Source organism: Chinchilla lanigera, unplaced genomic scaffold (assembly GCF_000276665.1).
Source record: "Chinchilla lanigera isolate Chin_1 unplaced genomic scaffold, ChiLan1.0 scaffold00029, whole genome shotgun sequence".
Taxonomy (NCBI): Eukaryota; Metazoa; Chordata; class Mammalia; order Rodentia; family Chinchillidae; genus Chinchilla; species Chinchilla lanigera.
In genome coordinates this window covers 3080206-3101855 of record NW_004955430.1, presented here as the reverse complement: position 1 = coordinate 3101855, position 21650 = coordinate 3080206, and the positions used below count along the sequence as shown (strand labels likewise).

The following is a 21650-nucleotide window of genomic DNA, read 5'->3' as shown; positions in this document are numbered from 1 at the left end:
TGAATTTTATGGTACAGAATTATATCTCAATAAAATAGCTGTGTGTGGCGTTGCACATCAGTAGTCCCAGCATTCTGGGAGGGTGTGGTGGAAGGATTGCAAGTTTGAGCCCCTGCCTGGGCAAGTTAGTGACTTAGTGAGACCCTGTCTCAAAATAACTAAATAAATAAAATGCCTGGGGAAGTAGCTCAGTGTGAAGGTCCTGGGTCCAATTTCCAGTATAAGGAAAAAGAAAAAGTTCCTATGGAGATGAGAGACGGAGGTCTATAATATTAACTGTTTTCCCAAGGTCGCAAGGAGAAATGACAATCCTGTTGCTGCGAATAAAATGAGCATGATGCTAGCAGCTCCTATTTGTTGAGCATGTTCATTAGCATGCCTAGCCGTATGGAAGCCTCTGCACGTACCATCTCATTGCTACATGTAGAACCGTCCGTGCAGGAAGAAAGGCAGGAAGGCAAGTTGTTGTTGTGGTGCTGCTGCTGACTGGGCTGTCAGGACCCAGGGAGTGGTACCTTGGCACTCAGGGACATGCTGGCCCCTAGGATGGGAACCCTTCGTGAGGATGTGCTTGTGAATAGCTTTTAAGAAACTAGCCCTGAAGAGTCTGGGACCACTGTGCACGTGAAAAGTGGCTCTAAGGGAGGGAGAAACGAAACACATGCTCAGGCGGGGGGCTCAGCTGGCTCTGGCCCAATTCTTGTGGATAAACAAAGGCTGTCTTGATTCATGTCTGTGTGATCTTTCTATATGAGTCACCGTGGGCCCCAGGAGCCATGCCCCATGGGTGCTCTTTCCCACCCCGCATGTAAGAAGGCCAGGGTATCTGTGCCAGGGCCCGGCCAGTCGTGAGTGTGCCAGAGACATTTCCTCATCAGGAGCTTTTTGAATGGCTGAGCAGCAGCTTATAAGAAGTGGTAAAAGGAGGCCCTTAAGGTCCTACAGCCAGGGCTCTGTTAGCCACTATTGGGGTAACTTGAGCAAGTCACTTCACCTCTCTGAGCCTCAGTTTCTTCATCAGTCAAATGGGAATCATGGCTCATAAGATGATATCTCATAAAATTGATGGGAAGGTTCACTAAAGTGATGCATAGAATGTGGGGACCTGACACAGAGTGAAGACATATAATATCAACAATTATTATAGTCACAAGGACCATGATCCCAGACTCAGAGAGAGCCTGAAGCTGACCCTTAAGGCTGTCACACATTTTGTATAGTTGAAGGCATGCACACCCTACAGCTCCATAGGCTGCACACACATGGACATCTCATATACATGCTGCATGCACACAATCTTGTCTTCATGCTTTTACATCCATATGTACATGTAAATTCACAACTATGTCTATTTATATACATACATACATATCCACACAGATTTTACCTGTAGGCAGACTCTGGCAAATAGGTCTGTACACACAGGCAAATGCACACGTACCTTCACCTAGTGCACACAAACACACGCACCTGCATTTGTATTCATTCATATGTACATGTCCACCCCCCCAGATTTGCTGGTCTCAGGACCACCAGGCCAGCTGTGGCTACTGCCTGGTGGGTGAAAGAACCTCTATACCCCTGGGCATCCACAGCCAACTCCTGGGCCCTCCCACAGGCTTGGCAAGTTCCCCCCTCTGAGCTTCACTGCATCTGTTCTGTGCGTTGTTGGTACCTGTGTTTGATCAGGCCCTCTGGCCCTTCAAGTTTCACCTCAAACATCCCCTGCAGGAAAGCTTCCCTGAAGCCTGGGCCAGAAAGATCTGCCCCAGCAGCCATGAGTTCCTCAGCCTGTTTTTTCTACCTCAGCCTATCTGCTGTCACTCTGTGTTCTCCCCAGGAGGAACCCTGCGCTCTAAGGGGGCAGTGATTATAGCTCATTCACTCTTGTGTCCTTTTTAATGCTCAACACAGAGCACTGGCTCTGGAATGAGAGTCTGAATTGAAATGAACTTGCTGACATTCGGGCTTCAGAAGTTACTTTTTTCCCTCTGCACAAATCAATGCTCAGAGGAGCTGGGCAAAGCTCCCTGTGCAGCTCACCTAGCTGCTCAATCTCATGGGCAGACCAGGGACACCAGGGCTGTCCCGTAGACAACACCCCCCAGCACAGAACCCAAAGGCCCTCATTTACATGCTGCCTCTGTGTTCTGCTGCCATGACCACTGTCCCTCAGAGCAAGACTCCAAGGGCTGGATAAGCCCAGAGGCAGCTCTCAGAACTTGCTTTACCTCCTTTGGGCAGACAGACACTTCTAGCCCACAGAAGAAGGCAGCTTTTCCAAAGCACCTGGAGATCTGCCTCCAGGCAGTGCTTCCTAGAGCCTGGTCCACTGTTTCAGAACCGCCCAGGGTGCTGGTCAATGCAGATTCCTGGACCCAACCAAGTCTTCCCAAATCAGGACTGCTGACATGACGCCCAGGGATCAGCATTAATCATCAGATTAGTAATATAGTTATAATTATATAAACCTCTGATTTAACCCTGGTTAAGTCCACACTGCCTAATTCAAATTTTGGCAACGCTATTCACTGGCCTTTAGGCAAATCCTTTAATTTTGCTAAGCCTCTATTTTCTGGCCTGTAAAATGGGGATGATGGTGCTGTTTGTCTCATTGGGCAGCTATAGGAGTTAAGTGAGTGCATGATTATGTAGTGGCCAGTACAGTGCCTGTGCAGGCACAAGAAGTGTGGTTTATTAGTAGCACAGCTGCTTTCTCATACCCTAAGACTTTTTTTCTTTTTCAGTCCTGGTACTTGAATCCAGGAGTTGCTCTATCACTAAGTTACATCCTCAGTCCTTTTTATTTTCTAGTATTTAAAGATAGAGTCTCACTCAATTGCTCAGGCCCTACTCAAACTCATGATCCTCCTGCTTCAGCTTCCTGAATAGCTCGGATTATGGGTATCCATGCCCCATGTAATGCCCTGGCCTTTTTGAGCAAGGCACAGAGCCTTGAGGTCCTATTTCAGGGAAGGGCCCTGTTGGAGGTTCTCTGGGCAACAGGAGGACTTGGCAGGGCAGGGCCCTTGCTCAGGACACCACACCACCTAGTGGCTGCTGTGTGGCGCCATGCCCGGCTTTCCTGTCTCCACCCTGCTACCATCCACACATCAGCTTGCCTTAGCTTCCATCCCGCCTCCCCAACCATTGGTAGCCTGGGGCCCTATACTGCTGCCCTGGGAGCCTAACTGGCTTGGCATCAGCCCTGGCTCTTCCTTCCAGTTTTTTAATAAAATAGGTGGCTCAGATCAGCTTTCCCTGGCAGAGAGGCCACCTGGCCCAGAGGCAAGAGGCAGGAAGGAAGCCCGAGAAAAATAGCTCCTTCGATGACCACCAGTTACAGTCTGGTATTCTCAAGGACTTCCAGGAAAAAAAAAATCCTGTTTTTTGTCTTTTCCCTTTCCTAGTCCTTCATCATTCATTCATTTCATGAATACATTAATTCACTCACTATTGAAATGTTTACTGTATTCCATATGCTCAGGCTCAGTGATGATCACCCGGGATGGGCAAACTTTTCTCTAAAAGGCCAGCTAGTAAATATGTTCAGCTTTGTGGGTGATCTGCTCTGCTATTGTAGCAAGAAAGTGGCTGTTGATAACCTGTAAACAAGTGGGTGGATGTGGCTGTGTTACAAATTCTTTGTAGATATTGAACTTGGATTGTCACATAGTTTCACATGTCATAAAGTAATCTTTTGAAAATTTAAATCATTTAAAAATGTAAAAACAGTCTTTATTTTGCAAGCTATACAAAATAGTCAGTAGCCACTGAGTCATAGCTTGCCAGTCTGAGCTGAGCTCTCCTACAGTTAACACTAGGGTGGGGCATGCACTGTATCTCTAAGAGATTTCAGGCCTCTGGAGAGGCTTAGTGAGGAGGAAGATGCCTCCAAGCCTAGCGCAGCTCAATCCCTGCAGTCCTCCTAGATTCTGTCCTCTCAATGTCACCTGTGACACATATGGGGACTTTTAGGTCTCCTTTAGGACGGAATCTTTTTTTGAGGGCAGGAATATTACTATTTAAACATTTAGAGTCAGAAAGGACGTTGGTCCTTGACCATCCCTTAGCTAAGTGGCCGTGGGTTACTAAACATCTCCATGCCTCGGTTTCCTCATCTGTAGTGTCTACCTCGTAGGTTGTTGAGAAGATGAAGGAGTGCATGCAGGCACATATAGTGTTCCAGAAACGGTCACTCTTGTCACTCTCCTTATAACTTCTTTTCCTCCACTTTGCCCAGAACCTAGCATGACTCTGGTCCTAATGTGCCTGCTCAGTGCCGCTTGTCAAGTCTTACCTTCCAGAACAAGGGGGAAAGGCCGTTGATGCTTTGCCCAAGAGCCCTCAGTGTCTGTACCCTGGGCTCCAGAAAGGTTTTGCCCTTTGTGTTTAGCTTGGAGCATTCCCCTTCTGGCTTTTTTGCCTCCAGCAAAATTAATCTCCCTTTCTCTCCAAAACCAACCTACATGGATGCCCAGCCTTAGGACTGTGTGTACCTGAAAAAGCTCTTGGCTGGTGCTGCTCCAAGAACGAGCTGAGGAGATAGCTGCTGGGGTGGGGATACAGAGAATGGGAATCCACCTCTCTCGCCAGCCCACAGTCCATGAGAATGGTCAGCCTGCCCAGGTCAAAGTCTTGAGCTTATCAGCTGTTGTGTGCCCGATTTGCTGTTTTCCAAAGCAGTGTGTGTTGGAAGCTTTACATTTTACAACGCACATCTGCTCCATTTTTTTCATTGTGGCCTTACAGTTCCTAGCAGGCAGGCAAGCTCATCAGCAGCCTGGGAGCCGTATAGATTTGAATCACTCATTTCACATCTCCAGGGCTCGCTCTTCTCATCTCTGACAACAGGACCCATTTCTCAGAGCTTTAAGGATTTCACAAAACCATAGACGTGAAAATGCTCTATTTAACTTCTGGTCCTCAGGTTTTTTTCTCTGCAAAATGGGGGAAATTCCTACTGAGCCTTCAGAGGGGCTGGGGTTGCGATTGCATAAGCAAAGGTCAACAGGAAGAATCTCATAACGAGGCTGGTGAGCAGTTTGTTTCTCTTTTCGCAAATGAAGTCAGGGACATTAGTGTTTCGTGGTTGGCTCCTGAGATGCTGAGAGAAAGGGCTTTGACTACTGTGATAGCGGCTTTTATTTTTTATTATTTTTATTATGATGATTATTTTGGACAGCAGCTTTTAGTACTGACCAGAACGCTTACTTGGGGAAGAGTCCACATGTCAAAAAAGAGAGCAGGCATTACGGCGCAGGCGCACTAGCGGCAGAATCTTAAGGGCCGCAACTTCCCTTGTCCCGCCCCTGCTGTCTCAAAATGACCAACCAGCGAGCGAGCCGCGCGTGACGTTATCTTCCGGCGACTGAGCGGGTGACGGCGGTGTTTCCTGGTGAGGCAGCCGAGGCAATGGGCAGTCAGGAGGTGCTGGGCCAGGCGGCCCGGCTGGCCTCCTCCGGTCTCCTCCTGCAGGTACTCTGCCTGTTTGGCCCCCGTCGGTGCCGCAACCAGGATTGGTGGGGAGGGCGGCCCTGGGGCCCATAGGAGTTCCCCCGCGGGCAGACCCAGCTCCGACCGGGACGCCTCTGTGGAGCGGTGTCCTCGGGAGACGATGGCGGTGCTGAGGGGGCGTCTGGGCCAGGAGTTGGGAGCCCGCGTTCAGTGTCTTGGCTGAACGATTACAAACAAAGCCTCTTTTTTTCTGAGCGTTATATTTTCCATATGGCAGTAGGACAGAATTCGATGAAATGGCAGAGAGCATTTGGTGGTTGAGAATTTGGTGTTTTTAGACAAGGGGTCCATTTTCTGTGTGTCGCGTCCCGGACCTTCAAACATCTCTCTTCCGCTCTAAGTCCCGCTGATTTTATTTTATTTATTTATTTATTTTGGTTTTTCTCCGGTACCAGGAACCGAACTCACGACCTTGCGCTTGCCAGGCAGGCGCTTTGCCGCTGAGCTAAATCCCCAGCCCCTGTCCCGCTCATTTTAGAGAGACTGGTATAGCTAAGAACTGTGTGAAAATCACAAGGAAAATGACGTCACCTCGTACATCAGCTCCTCCTTCATAAATGAGGGTAGTAATCGTCTCTGGTTTTGTTTTGTTTTTGTTTTTGTTTTTTTGGTCTTTTTGAGACAAGGTCTCGCTATGCAGTTCAGGCTGGCCTGAACTCACTTTGTAGCCCATGCTTGTCTCGAATTTACAACGATCTTCCTGCCTCAGCCTCCCGAGTGCTGGGATTACAGGCATGCACCACCACGCCCGGCAATAGTCTGTGTAATGTAGTTGCAAGGATTGATTGGGATCATTTGAGTAAACGCACTTAATTCACCACCTGTACCTTAGTGTCTACTCAGTAAATGTTGGCCGCATCTTCCTTTGTGTGACCTTGCACAAGTCATTTCCCCCTTCTAGGTTCTAATTTTTGTCATCTGCCAGATATGATACTACATCATCCAAATACCAGCACGAGTCTTTGAACCCTAAAAACTGGTTATTCTAAGTCAGGAGGCTCAAGTTCTTTTATGTCTCGCTCTTGAGCTTATCAACCCTACTTTACACAAGTCCTGAATCCACCCTCCTTGCTATTTTAGAGAGGTACATAGAGGTTAGGAGAAAGAACCTAGACAGATGGACTTCAGTTTGTGGCTTGTCATTTCCTGAATGCCTGCCCTTAAGAAAATTGCTTGACTTCTCTGAGCATCTGTTTTCTCATTTTAAATGTGAACAATAGTGCAACCTCAGGGTCATTAGGAAAATTAGATGAAATCATGCCTTTTAAGTGCCAGGCACATTACAAGTCTTTAATACATGTTAGCTATTTTTATTAGGGCAATAAATTTTTAAATAGGTAATGTAGTTGGGCGTGGTGGTGCATGCCTGTAATCCCAGCACTCAGGAGGCTGAGGCAGGAGGATTGCCAAGAGTTCAAGGCCTGCCTGTGCTACATAGTGAGTTCAGGGCCAGCCTGACCTACATAGTGAAAAAAAAAAAGAAGGAAAAAAACAGTGTAGTAGTAAATACTACATACTTCTGCATAAAGCATGTAGAAGACTGCCTTGCACTTGATGCATGCTTGATAAATGTTAGGCTCTCATCACCTAACCCTACTTCCACCTAATTGTTTTTCTTTCATTCTTTCCTTCACCCTCTCTCTCCCTCCTTCCTCCCTTCTTTCCTCTCTTTCATTGAGCCCAGGGCCTTTGCTATATTTCCCTTTTTTGTTTTCTTCACTTGAGTCAGGATCTTGCTAAGTTGCCCAGGCTAGGCTTGAACTTGAAATCCTCCCTCATCCCTTTGAGTAACTGATATTCCAGGTGTCTTGTTTTTCTGTTTGTTTTTTTCTTTTTCACAGTAGGGATATATTGAGAGACTATCTTTCTTTCTTTCTTTTTCTTTTTCTTTTTTGGGACAGGATCTCACTATGCAGTTCAGGCTGGCCTTGAGCTCACTTTGTAACCCAGCCTGGTCTCGAACTCACAACGATCTGATCCTCCTGCCTCAGCCTCCCGAGTGCTGGGATTACAGCGGTGCACCACCACGCCTAGCATTGAGAGACTTTCACACCAGTCAATATAAGATATATATTTTGCAATAAAAGCAACTGAGTCTAATGCTTTATCCACAGTTGATTTTCCCACCTTTGATAGTACCTTAATGCCCAAATTGGCTTTGTAAGGAGAAAAGTTGTAGTAGCAAAGGTGATTTATGGACTAAGAGTAAGGTAGCCTATCTGTAAGGTCACGTTGGGTTGTTTGCTGTGTGACGCTGGGAAAAGCACTTCACTTTGAGTTTTACCTGCTTCCTGTGCATGTACGTGGTTGTTTTAAAGCTCGTATAATTAATAGATGTGAAAGACCTTTTTTAAAAAACTGAAGTCCTTTATGAAAATAAATGGAGACTATATTGCCAGTAAGGGCCACTGTGTGGGGCAAATACTGGGTAACACAAGCAACTCAGCTTTTTAGTTCAAATCTTTATTTGAACCAATTAGGAGATGTGGACATAGCCTGAGACCTTATGTTTCTTGAACAATGATAACTTTGAAGTTAACATAACTGTGTATATATAGTTTTTTAAAAGTAGCCATAATCCTTAGGTTTCTTGAGTTCTTAAATTCAGTTTTATATGCTTCCTCAAGTTACAATTTAGACACTTCAGGTAGCCAAATCACATTTTCTTATGGAAGAATTTGAGATTTTACTAAATTGAGAGCTATTTTAATTCTGATCCAGCCATGGTATAAATATTAATATCTTTCATTTGTTTGCATTTTTCATAAGTGCTTTCTCCTGCTTTTTTTTTTTTTTTGTTGTTGTTGTTGTTTGTTTTTTCTGTTTCACAATAGGGATATATTGAGAGACTTTTAAACCAGCCAGTATAAAATATATATTTTGCAATAAAAGCAGCTGAGTCTAATGCTTTATCCACAGTTGATAATCTCATTTGATCCTTGTAATCAACTCTAGGAGATTCATAGCTTCATTTGACAGAGGAAGAAGTTGAGGCTTATAAAAAATTAGAAGATGATGGGTCTAAGAGCTAAATGATGGGTTGAGACTTTGAGTTGAGTACTTTTTACAGAAAGGGCTCCATGAATTGGCTCCAAACCTAACATTGAGTACAAAATTTGGTTTATATATAGGTACCTGCAAGTTTCTAGGAAGAAGCTACAGAGCTTTCATCAAACTCTCAAAAGGTTACTGTCTGAGTTACTTTTCCCTTTGCCGAGGCAAAAAACCTGACACCCAAGTAAAAGGAGGAGAGGTTTATTTTGGCTCACAGTTTGTGAAAGTTTCAGTTCATAATTGGCTGGCTCCAAGGCAAAGTGGTGTGGCAGAGGGGCACTGCAGAGGAGAAGGTTTGTGATGGGCAGAGGACAGCAGAACAGAAGGCAGCAGGCAGTGAAGTCGCAAAACAGCAAACATCCACAGCAGCCCTCTTTCTATCCCTTACATTTTGTCCAGGCTACCTCTCCTTAGGGTAAGTAGAACTCACTCCCAGGGAGGGTCTTCCCATTATCCACTCCCAGAACTATGCCAAACCAATCAGTGAACTAATTTAGTAATCACACACTCTTGATCCTAGCATTGCACACTTAATCCCAGCATCACACACTCTAGATCTAGCCAGCTCTGAAAAGCCCCACTTATGACCACGTGAGACTTTGGGGGAACATCTAGACACAAGCCATAACAGTTATCTTTGAGCTGGGTATGGTGGGGCACACCGGTAATCACAACATTTTGGGAGGCTGAGGCAGGAGGATCACAAGTTCAAGCCAAGCCTGGGCAATTTAGCAAGCACTGTCTTTAAAAAAGAGCTGGGGATGTAACTTAGTACAAAGACCCAGGGTTGTATCCCTAATATTTCAAAGATGTATGTGGGGGGGGGTTACATTTGACTCCATAAAGGTTAAAATGGTATTATCTTGACATTGGAGATGTGCCACACTTCAGGGAACATGTTACTGACCTGCAGATTTTTAGGCAATAGTCATCCTGTGGCATACTTTGATTGAGTTTTCCAAACTGCAGCTCAACACAGAAATGATGTCATTTGCTGCTAGGATAAGGGAATGAGGCTTGCATCTTCCCAGCATGTCCCTTTGGCAGCCCCGTCTCATGGAAACAATTTTTGTGTAGGTGGTTTTCTTGAATTGATGAGTTTGAAAGTCTCAGGACCTTTCTCTGTCAGATGACAGTAGCTAGGTTCTCTCTTTACCTTCATTTGATACCATTTTATTGCTAGAGTTGTGCTTTGAAAGCCTTGTCAAGTCCTCTGTAGGGAGGGGCAAGTCTCCAATAAAGAAATGCAGTGTTTTCTGATTTGTAATTGAGAAAAGCAAATTTCAAAGAGATTAAATGTCATTCTGGGAATCCCTGGATATTACCAGGCAGAGAAGAAAGAGAATTCCTATTGAGTCTCTTATTCCCTGTAGGCTCACATTTGCTTAGTATGTGTTTCTAAACAGAGTTTTGGCTAGGGGGCTGGGTAATGTGGGCCAAGTACAATCCTTTTTCTGCCTCCTAGAGTGCTTGACTTTGAACCTGAAGAAACTCACTGACTCTATGCAGGCCTCTTTCTTTTCATCAATAAATTAGGGAGATTTCCACATCTTCCTAGGTTCCTTGACCACTGCACAGGATGTTGAGAAACTCCATGGAATGAAATTTCATAAGAAAAGCAGACAATTTGAGCATCGCAGGGGCGATTCTCCACGGCAAGGCTGCTACGTGCCGTTACAACACATCGGGCAGAGCAGACATATTGTCCTCATTTCAGCAAATACACATTCTTAACATGATTTAACCTATGTTTTTGTTCTTTTACTTCAGGTGTTGTTTCGATTGATCACCTTTGTCTTGAATGCATTTATTCTTCGCTTCCTATCGAAGGAAATTGTTGGCGTAGTAAACGTGAGGTATGTGGGGGTTGCTCTCTGGCACTGTCCACAGTTCACATCCCTAGTCAGGCTAGACTTGTGAGTCACCCTTAGCTTTTGGAAGCAAGGACCTTTACCAGAAGCAGAATGTTTAAGCAGTGGGCTGAGGAGTGTGCAGAGGTGGGGGATGAGTTGCTCTTAATGGACCCATGGAGTGTTTTCCATTAACAACCTCCAAATGCACATTTCTTTGTCAGCTGTTTCAATTTCCTTGCTCTTAGAACCGAGGAGAAGAGTGGGAGTAATTCATTGCAAACCTCATCTCAGGTATAATCGTGTGTTCTTGTCCTGCTAACAGCAAAGGAAGCTGGAGTTCTACAGTTTGTGAGGATGAGTTTCATAATTACAGAGCTGGAGCTGCCACCTTCTTTCCACAGTGATTTTATAATTGAGATATGGGATCTGTTCTTTTCGTTAGTTCCTCAGAGACTCTTAGAAAGCTAAACTTGCTTTGTCTTGTAGACTCAGCTTGTTTTTTCTACTCATCTCTTTTCTTTTAAGGGACACCCACATACGTTTTGTATTCATAAATGATACAAAAGTGTATAAAATGATGTGAGTGCTCAGAATAGCTCAGCCTCTAAGGTGTTTATTTGTGCCGATAAACAAAACAGTATGTTCTAGACAGCATTTCATATCTGCTTCTTATGAAGCGCGTGGTCTTGAGCCTAGTGGCAGTTTGCAAACTTTGCTTGGGAGTTGTACAATAGGTAGGACTGAGGAAGGGCCCAAGAACCTGCATTTTTACAAGCTGCTTGGGGGATCTTGAAGCAGAGACCATGTTTTGAGAAATAGTGTTTTCAAAGCAGAAAGGAAGAAGGCCACATGCTCTTACCTGCTCTGATTTTTCTCCCCATACAGCCCTAGACTGGCAGGTGCCTACATTGACAGCTCTTGCCTGGCCTGCCCACCTGGTTCCGGGTGGGTCTGTCTCTTCATTTGTGTTGTTGTACTGAGGCACTGCAGGACACTACAGGATCCATGGCCAACCTCAGGGACCTTAACCCTGAACTGCTTCCACTCTGGCTTCATCTAGGCCACTGCCCATTGAGGCAAGGAAACCTCCACTACTCCTTGTTAAGGTTCAGGAAGGCTTACCCCAGTGCCACTCATCTTCAGGGTACCCAGGCAGCCCTTGCCGAGCTGGGTTGTGGCAGCGTTTTAATGATTGCCAGCTGTACTGCCTGCTCTGAGATTCTTTGGGCCAGTGCCTCCAGACAGTAGTGTCTTCAGCTTCTCTCACAGGGACTTTCAAGTCACTCCTAGTGTCAGTGTGATCTGGAAGTCTCCTCGCTATGTGGCTTATTCTTTCCTTCTTCTGGTCAGGGCTACTACTTGTCTGCCCATGTCCATGCCTGCAGGCTCGTGGGGCCACTGCAGTAGTGTCTATCTCAGATGTCACTGTGTGAGTGCACACACTCATGTGTGCCTTGTTTGGTTCCTAACTCTGTTGTTCTCATGGATTGGATGGGTGAAAAGTTCTGTAGTAGTACAGCGCCCTACCCTTTACCACCAAGGGTAAGTGATCAAGACTTTTTCTCCTCTCTGTTGCTGGTGAAACCCAAGAAGTTTTCTCTATAAAAAAAACTGGAAGCCTTACTGATTTCTACTTTTCCTTTACAGACTAACACTACTTTACTCGACCATTGTCTTCCTGGCCAGAGAGGCCTTCCGCAGAGCTTGTCTGAGTGGGGGTGCCCAGCGGGATTGGAGCCAGACCCTCAACCTCCTGTGGCTAACGTGAGTTGTGGCTTAGCAGGAGATGCATTCAGGAAGGCAAGTGTAATGAGTGTTATAAGTGAAAGAACAGCACCTGCCTAAAGCTGCCTGAAGTCTCTAGAGTGAGTCTTGCAGTGGGTTTCAGGGGTACAGCCTTGTGATAAGAGGAGGAGAATGTTGGTGGAGCTTCTCCATTCATTTTCTCTCTGGGTGTCCAGGAGCTGGGAGGAAATTTAGGTAGGTTCCTGGACCAGGTTTCTAGCCCTGGTGTTGTCTTCTTTGAAGCTGTTTCTACTATTCCTGATCACCAGTTTGGGCCGTACTTGGCCTATACCAGTTTTTTATTCCTAATGTTTTCTGAGTTTTAACAACCACCTAATATTTTCTAAAAGCTTTTTAAAGGATTCATTACATCTTTCTTCAATTTTGTCATGTGATTTTGGTTCTGAGTCTTTTAGAATATTCTTGAAAATCAAGCATATCAGTTAAAAATTATAATGACTTTTCTGCACCTGGATCCCTGCACAGCAGGCTGATGCTTGGGGTTTTTTTTCTGATGCTACCCTTGCATAATTCCTTATTGCCTCAACAGAAATGACTGTCAAGGGGCTGGTAGGTGTTCATTTTATTAGAGGAGTGCCTGTCAATTACCCAGTCACATTTAAGTGCTCTGTGGTACACATGCAAAAGGGTATTGTGCAGTGACTGTTGGTTATTTGGGGTGCACGAACCTGCTGGATACTGTCAGTCATTCTAAGTACAGACAGCAGGCATTTTCCTTCTGGGAATTTTGCTTACCAAGTTAGTATGACCCAGTGGATAGGAATGTAGGCTTTGGAGTTAGATCAGGGTTGAATCTTGCTTCTGCTCTTGACTACCTATTCGTGACCTAGGCCACATTACCCCAGGCCGGTCAGCCTTGGCTTCCTCACCTTCTAACTGTGCATAATGACAGTGGATCACTATGAGATGTCAGTGAGATAAAGAGCTTGAATCATAGTACCATGTGGGTAGTGCCTACATTACCTGCAAATAGCAAATGATTGTGGTAGCTGCTTTTAGTTTGACTCTTTTATTCACTGTTACTATTTCACTGTATTTTTATATTTATTTTAAAATTTAATATTTTAAGAACTTTTTTTCTGCCCTTCTAGAGTCCCATTAGGTGTGTTTTGGTCCTTATTCCTGGGCTGGGTCTGGTTGCAGCTGCTTGAAGTGCCTGACCCTAATGTGGTCCCCCACTATGGAACTGGAGTGGTGGTGTTTGGTCTCTCAGCAGTGGTGGAACTTCTCGGAGAGCCCTTCTGGGTGTTGGCACAAGCACATATGTTTGTCAGGCTCAAGGTCAGTGTACCTTTTGCTGTGAATGGGAAATGTGAAGAATAAAGAAGAATAAAGTTAAAAATTTTTTTTTAATAGGAGAGATTGATTTTTTCAGACTTGTGTCTTTAAAAACTATTTGGAAAAAGGTAAGGTGATCACTTAAGTTGACTTACTTGAAATTATCAGGTGGCCTTTGCTAAAGTTTATCATTGCTGTACTATAGATTGACATCAGGTTTGCTAATAAGGAAGTTATTAGGTTATTAGTTCAAATCAGAATTTAGAAAGACAAAAAAAAGAATTTAGGAAGACTATAAACCATTTCAGATTTTTGTACTGATTCTGTTTAGTTGAATATTAATAGACTTTTCATCTTTTAAAATTCAATATTTAGTATATGTAAAATTTTATGTATATATGTAAACCTTAAAACATAGCATGCTGAAGATGCATGAACTTATCATTCAACCTGAGAAGTAAAACCTTAGCAGTGCTTATGTCCAACCATACTCTGCCCCCTCCACCAGGCTAACTACCATCCTGGATTTTCTGTTCATCATTCCTTTGCATCTTTACTTTTTGATAAAGTTTATAAAATGTACCTTTACACTGGATTTTTTGTTTGTTATTCTTTGCATCTTTACTTCTTTATAATGTCTGTGAAGTGCACCTTTACCATGTGTTTGCAGGTGATAGCTGAGAGCCTGTCAGTAATCTTCAGGAGTATCCTCATAGCTTTGCTTGTACTATGGTTGCCTCACTTGGGACTGTATATTTTCTCTTTGGCCCAGGTAAGAGTCTTTATGTAGTTGGTTTCTCTGATTTTTCTTCTTGTTCCCATTATGTGTTTTATGCTTGCAGCACTCTTGCCTCTGGGGGAGGCTGGAAATGCCAGGAGGCCGATCCTGCCACCACTTTTCTGGCTGCTGTGTCCATCCTGTCCCCCACACCGACACCACTGAGATCCTCGAGGACTCCATACTCAGTAACATTGTCAAGAATCAAAAAGTCCTTTTAGACATTCTGTGGTCACACTCACGTCAAACTAATCTTTGATTGTCTGATACTATTATGGAGGGAAAAATAAGTTGAGGTGGGTGGGAATTAAACTGTGTATGTATTATTTTCCTTGGATTTCAATCAGTTGCTTACAGAATAAGAGGAAACTCTGACAAGCCCATTTTAAACTTAGATTGAAATCTCACATAATTCAGAAAAAACTAATCAAGTCAGAGTAGGTACATTTTCAGTTTTAGCAATTTTGACTTCATTTCCATCTCATCATTTTTAGTTCTACTTCATATTCTTGAGTCTAGTAAAATATGAGAGTACAGAGCTATTTTGAAAAATGAAACCTAAGATTAGATATTTACCCAAACATCTTATAGTGCAAAATAGTCTGTAGTTTTTAGTAGCATGTAGGAAGACAAATTATAATTCTTAGGAATGTTTTGTGTGAATTCTTTCTCATGCTTTAGGCAAAAGCTGTATGTTTTGTGGAACATAGTAGAGCTAGGTTTAAAATTAATAAAATAAAAATGAGAATTGCCTGCAAAAGCAATTTGCTAGCAGTTGTACATTTTAGAGAAGTTATCTGTAGTTATTTTTTGCCACATTTTATTGGATCTAGGATTATAGTTCTTATCATCTATCACTGTTTTTATGCATTCTCTATAGTAGAATATGAAGGCTACAAAGACACCTGGTTATTGGATGACTTCTTAGGAAAGGTGCTAACATTACAAGTCTGATTGTCATAGCTCCTACCCAGGACACATCATAGGTCAGTGATAACGAACCTCCTTCCTCAACTTCTGAGAGTGCTAGGATTACAGACATGCACCACTTTGCCTTTATATGCTTTACTATAAAACTGCCAAGAGGGACATTCTGTGGGACATTCACTGTCAGTGTCTGTGTGAGAGAGCTAAGAGCTAGAAACACTTCACAGGAGTAGGTGAGCCCCACCCACAACATTCCCTTTGTCATATCTGCCTCCAAGTTCGTCCTTAAACTGGCCTGTTGTCCTGTGGCATCATCTATCAAATAAAAGTGGAACTCCAGAATAAGTACCCCTTGTAACTCAACAATAACAACAAAACAATTGAAAAATGCACAAAGGATTTGAATAGATATTTTCCCAACTAAGATATATAAATAAATGGCCAATAAGTATATAACCTGAAATGATACTCAACAGCACTAGTCACTAAAGAAAGGCAAGTCAAAACCACAGTGAGGTGCCACTTCATACTCATTAGAGTGGCTATTATAAAAAACAAAACAAAATAAGCAAATGTTGGTGAGGATGTAAAGAAATTAGGATCCTAGTACATTGCTGGTAGGCATGAAAAATGGTGCTGCTGCTGTGAAAAACAGTGTGGTGGTTCCTCAAAAATGACTCAGCAGTTCTACTTGTAAGTATTTATACCCCAGAGAATTGAAAATAGCTGTTCAACAAAAATGTATGTGTGAGGGCCGGGAGTGTAGCTCAGTGGCACGGCACCTGCCTGGCAAGCGTGAGGTCCTGAGTTGGATTCCTGGTGCCAAAAAAAAAATGCATGCGTGAATGTTTATGACAACGCTATTCTCAGTGGCCAAAAGGTAGAAACAATACATGAATGAATGGATTGACAAAATATGGTATATCTGTAGAGTAGAATATTATTCAGCCATAAAAATGAACTAGTGATACATAATACAACACGGGTGAACTTTGAACACGTTATACTAAGTGAAAGAAGTCAGACAGTATTGTATGAGCCCATTAATATGTGATATCCACGATAGGCAAGTCCATAGAGACAGGGCAGATTAGTGGTTGCTAAGCGGGGGGAATGGGCAGTAATTGTTTAATGGAAACAGTTTCTTTTTGGGTGATAAAAATATTCTGAAATTAGGTAGTGATATTGGTTGTACAATAACGTGAATGTACTAAAAAGCCATTGAATCATACACTTAAAGTGATGACTTTTTTTTAAATTATGTGAATTTTTCCTCAGTAAAAAAGTAGGGGAGGGTCATGTGGTTATGATTCTCTTGCATTAAGATTAGCTATAGGTTGTCACTTTCTCTTCAAAGCTGTGGTCAGCAGGAAAATGAGGAGAGGCAGAGAAGGGCATTTGGCTTCTTGCAGTTTGGTTCCCAGCAGTGCTGTTTGAGTTTTGTCTGAAAGCAAGCTGTGTGTATATGGTGGACTCTATCCTCCGATGTGGTTGGAGTGAAGCATAGAGGAGCCTACGCCTCCTAAACTGAAACTCATGTTTCCTGCCATGTGCCTTTTTATAAGAGAAGTCTTGATGTGGCCAGGTGACAGCACAGTCTGGCGGTCCCACTGCTTGAGCTAGTATGTGCTGGTGTTCTCAGGGGAAAAGAGGGAGCTTGTAAAAGGGGCCCTTTCTGATTATCCTCTCCAACCTACACACAAAAGCCTGGCTGGTGCTCCTGGCCAGAAGCCATTCTTTTGTCTGAGATGGGTGGAGGGAGAGGTTGGCTCTCTTATCATCCCTCCCTTTCCTCCCCCATCCTCCCTCCAGGGTTGCTCTCACCCTGCCCATGGGCTGGGTGGAGAGGAAAGTGGCTCAGTTCTGCTTTGTAATCATAAATGTCAGCGGTGTCCGGGATTGATGGAAAATCCACAATCCTAGATGGTGGCAGGTTCATGGCTGTCAGCAGCCACGATACCTGGGTCTTTACAGTATGTTGTGTAGGTGAGAGCTGTTCCTTTGGGCAAATAAAAGTCTTGTGAGAATGTGTGAGGTGTGATCCAAAAATGCAGTAAATGTTTTTAAAAAATTCTTACAGTAAGAGGAACATTGTCACTAATCCCCCTCAAAACACTGCCCCTTATTTCAAACATACTTAGCTTATAATTCATGCCATTTTTTGAAGCAGTCCTGGAAGTCCTCTTTAACGAGTGTCTTTATGAAGTATGATCAAAAATTGGATGAATGTTGCTTCCAAGTGCCATCCAACAGAAAGGCAGGCTCATAGAAACATTACGGTACATTGTCATCCACCTTATTCACCAGATCTGGAACTATGTGACATCTGGCTCTTCCCAAAAGTTAAAATGACCATTACATGCAAATGCTTTGAATGAATTCAAGACAGTGAGACATCCATGACAGCAAAACTAGAGACACCGATGAAAAGGATTTCCAGAACTGTTTCAGAAAGTGACAAGAATGGTGGGATAAGTATATTCAAAGTGAGGGGAAGTATTTTGAGGGGTGTTAATGGCAGTGTGTCTTACTATAATAAGTTAAACAAAAACTGAAATTTTGTTTTTTAAAAAATCATACCTTGTGTCTGACATTGTCGCAGTTGAGCAAGTGGAAGTTATATTCTGCCACTTAGATGAAGTATTTAAAACACTGCACGAAGATGGTACAGTGGAGCTGTGTCTGACTGAATGGCCCTGTTTTCCTGAGGGGGAAGCACTGCTTAATAGAAAATGCAGTTAATTAAGACAGTTCTACTTCTTGATTGGCCTTTGAGGACAAATTTATAGACATAGTATAATAATACCTGTGTTAAAACAGTTAACTTCAGCCTGTTTTCTTTTTTCAGCTTTTTTATACCACAGTTTTGGTGCTTTGCTATGTTTTTTATTTCACAAAGTTACTGAGTTCCCCAGAATTGATCAAGCAACAAACTCTTCCTGTCTCCAGGATAACAGATCTGTTACCCAGTGTTTCAGGAAGCAGCGTAAGTAATAGAGTCCATATTTTATCATTTTAATCAGAGGAGATGGTTATCCTTGAGAGAAGGAAACTGCAACTGGTTTATTGTTGTAATAGGAAAAATAATGTTATAGCTCATAATTGTTGCGTTCTTGTTATATGATAGGCCAAGGTTTCTAGATCTTGCACTGGTAATATTTTGGGCTGGAAAATTATTATAGGAACTGTCATGTGCACTGTAAATGTTTAGCAATATCTCTGGCCTCTACTTACTAGATTCCAGTGGCAATCCACTCCTCTTCCACTCAGTGAAATACCCAGAAACGTCTCCAGAGACTGCAAAATGTCCCCTAGGGGTAAAATTGCTCCCAGTTGTGCTAGGCCTTATGCCAAATGCTTTACATACCTTATTCGATACTTATAACTCTGAGAGACTGACACTGTTGCTATTTCTATTTTAGAGTGGAGGAGTTAAGGCTTAGCAAATAAATATCTGTTTCAGGTGAGGTTTAGAGCAAGGATGGGAGCCTGGAGGGGCTCAAATGGCAGCAGAGCAAGGCTCTAACCAGTGTACTCCTCACTATCTATTCTGCTGTGTCTTTTGGATTTTCTTTGGAATGACCTCTGGCACAGGCAGTCCAGAGTTCTGAGAAAGGAATGACTTCCAGTAATTTCTTTATCAAGATATGAGCTCAGTGTTTCACATGCTGAACTTTCCCATCTAGAACACTGAGAATTCTAGGGACTGGTAGTGTGATAGTGAAGTATAAACGTTTTTTTAACCCTATTCCTTCACAGTCCATTTGGCCTGTGTTTCCTGGCTCTGGTACAGTAAGTACTGCTGTCTACTGCCCAGAGGTACACACAGAATGACATGCCAAACTACCTCACCCAGATACTCTGAACTGCTGTATGAGGGCAGTTCCTCTATGAGGAAAAGCTCTATGCATTTCCTTTTTCTATATGCGTTTGCTTGCCAGATGTGGTGCATTTTACTGGGAGCAAATTATGAGATAGCCCTTTCTAGTCTTCTAGAATTCTATCATCACAGATTTATCTAGGCTTATAACAAATTAGTGACACCCCAAATAATGGCTTTTATATTCCTTAATGTTTCTGCGTAATTTAATATGAAAGATCTGAGTAGTGTGTCATGTGCCCTGAGGGGTGCCTCAGCCCTCAGAACTTGTGCTGTGGTGCAGAGATCAGATATTGTACTCAACCGATGACACTGCAAGACTGAGTGTGTCCAGTGTTATCAGAATAGAATCAGGGAGAGAGAACTGATATATTTCATCTGGAGGCATCAAGGAAGGCTTCATGGAAGAAGCTGCTTTTGCGCTGAATCTTGACACATGGGTGGGCAGAGGTAAAGTATGTACATGTGGTAGCAGTCATGAGCACAAGGAAGGAAAGAATTTTTTTTTCTCTAAAGCCAGGCATGGTGGTGCACGCCTATAATCCCAGCACTCAGAAGGCTGAGGCAGGAGGATCACTGCAAGTTCGAGGCTAGCTTGGGCTACATAGTAAGTTCAAATCCAGCCTGAACTACCCACCAAAACCATGTCTCAACCACGTCCCACCCCTCAAAAAGAGAATTTTTTGTGGCTCTGTTATGTGCCCATCATTGTGTTGGAATTGAAAGTGCAGAATGACTGGGGTACTTAGTTGGCTGAATGGGGAGAAGAAGAAAGAGAACAATATGGACAGAGGTTATGAAGGGAGGTAACCTGTCCTGCTGGGTGACAGCCAGGTAGTAGTGGCCTCAGTGCTGTAGAATTTGGGCTTAATTCAAGAGCGCTGGAGCTCAGTGAAAAGTTTTTAAGTAGTACTGTGGACAAACTCCTGTTAGAGGAGCTTACCACCCATTATAAATATGTAGTGTCTTGTTTTGTAATGCAGCCCTCACACCAGCTCCATGAAGATCCCGTTTTGCAGATGAGAAAACCAAAGCAGTGTTACATATCTGACCCACTGCATTTTTTTTGTTGTTGTTGTTTGTTTGTTTTTAACTTTTTTTTTTGTCTTTTTGAGACAGGGTCTCGCTATGCAGTTCAGGCTGGCCTTGAGCTCACTTTGTAGCCCAGGCTGGTCTCGAACTCACAACGATCCTCCTGCCTCAGCCTCCCAAGTGCTGGGATTACAGGTGTGCACCACCATGCCTGGCTGACCCACTGCATTTGGACTAAGTCAAGGAGCTGCAGTTGGAGCCCCAGTCTCCAAGCTTGACACTGAAGCATGGGTGGCCAGCCTGAGTAAAGATGGATTGTCTTGGGCTGCATCCACTGTATATAACATACTTAATGTGTATAAGCAATGAAACGTCCATATTTTATAAAAAGAGGCCAAGCAGCCCATGGGCGGAGGGTCAGACATGCCTTCTAAAACCTAAACTTACAATGAAAAGAGTAGGCTAGAGAGAAAGGCAAAAAGCTCAGTAAGGCGGTTATGGCAGTCTTCCAGGTGAAAAGCGGAGAGAACAGCAGGTGGATGGATGGAGATGGGAGGGTGGGCAAGGCTTGGGCTGAGTCAGTGAGTCAGCAACTGGGATAGGCCAAGCAAGGGGGACAGGAGCGCATGCTGCGTGTGGTGGCAAAGGTGACGGAGAGCAGAGGAGGACTACGACCTCAGCCTCTCTGGTAACTTGTCAATGTGGGAAGAATGCAGCTGATGGGATCATGCTGCGTCAGAAGAGTTTGGGAAGTGGAAGAGTGATTCAGGCTAAAGCAGATGAGCCTCTGAGTTTTGAGGCAGAGTTACTGCCAATTACCTTTTACCTTCCAAGCCTCAGTTTCCCTGTCGGTACAGCAAAGCTGTGGAAGGTTTGTTAGGAGATTCTGGAAAAGTTTACGTCTCTTTAGACAAGCTCAGTAGGACCAGCCCAACTTTGTGAAGTCAGTCTGTTTGGCCACCCAGGAGACAAATTCATGCTGAATATAATGGTAAAAGTCCATAGAATTTGCTTCTCTTTTTCTGCTATTTATATATCCTGAGAAGAAGCTCAATCTTAGATTGAATTGCCTGCCTATGTATCCTTAATCAGCGCTTTGCAATAGTAAACAATATGACCATTTCTTCTAAACCAATTTGACCTATTTAATTTGAAGGCATTAGAAGAAAGTAATTCTTGAGCATGAGCTTTTAGGTTAGAGAACTGTCATGAGAAACTTTTTCTCTAAAAAGCTCAGATATCTTTCCAAACCCATTCATAAACTGCCTGGCAATAGCCTCATTGGCAATCTGCAACTTTTGTTTCCTTTGAAAGAACACAGGTAACAGTGTACTACCTAGTGCATGCCTGTAATCCCAGCAGTCAGGGAGGATGAGGCAGGAGCACTGCAAGTTTGAGCATAACTCACACAATGTAGTGAAACCCTGTCTCAAAATAAAAAAATAAACAAAGGGCTGGGGATGTAGCTCAATGTTAAAGCCCTGTATACAATCTCCAGTACTGCAAACCAGCCAAACCAAGCCAA

The 21650-nt window shown here is 43.5% G+C and overlaps 1 protein-coding gene across 1 annotated transcript in view; it reads left to right on the top strand.

Annotated features, from left to right (window-relative positions):
- Positions 1 to 5354: 5354 nt before the first annotated feature.
- Rft1 (RFT1 homolog) overlaps positions 5355 to 21650 on the top strand; it is a 40736-nt gene continuing 24440 nt past the window's right edge. The window contains exons 1-6 of the mRNA XM_005387364.2: positions 5355 to 5478; positions 10342 to 10427; positions 12072 to 12188; positions 13322 to 13511; positions 14179 to 14280; positions 18062 to 18199. Of these exons, the coding sequence (XP_005387421.1) occupies positions 5416 to 5478; positions 10342 to 10427; positions 12072 to 12188; positions 13322 to 13511; positions 14179 to 14280; positions 18062 to 18199 (696 nt within the window). The 5' untranslated portion in view covers positions 5355 to 5415. The remainder of the gene's footprint in view (positions 5479 to 10341; positions 10428 to 12071; positions 12189 to 13321; positions 13512 to 14178; positions 14281 to 18061; positions 18200 to 21650) is intronic.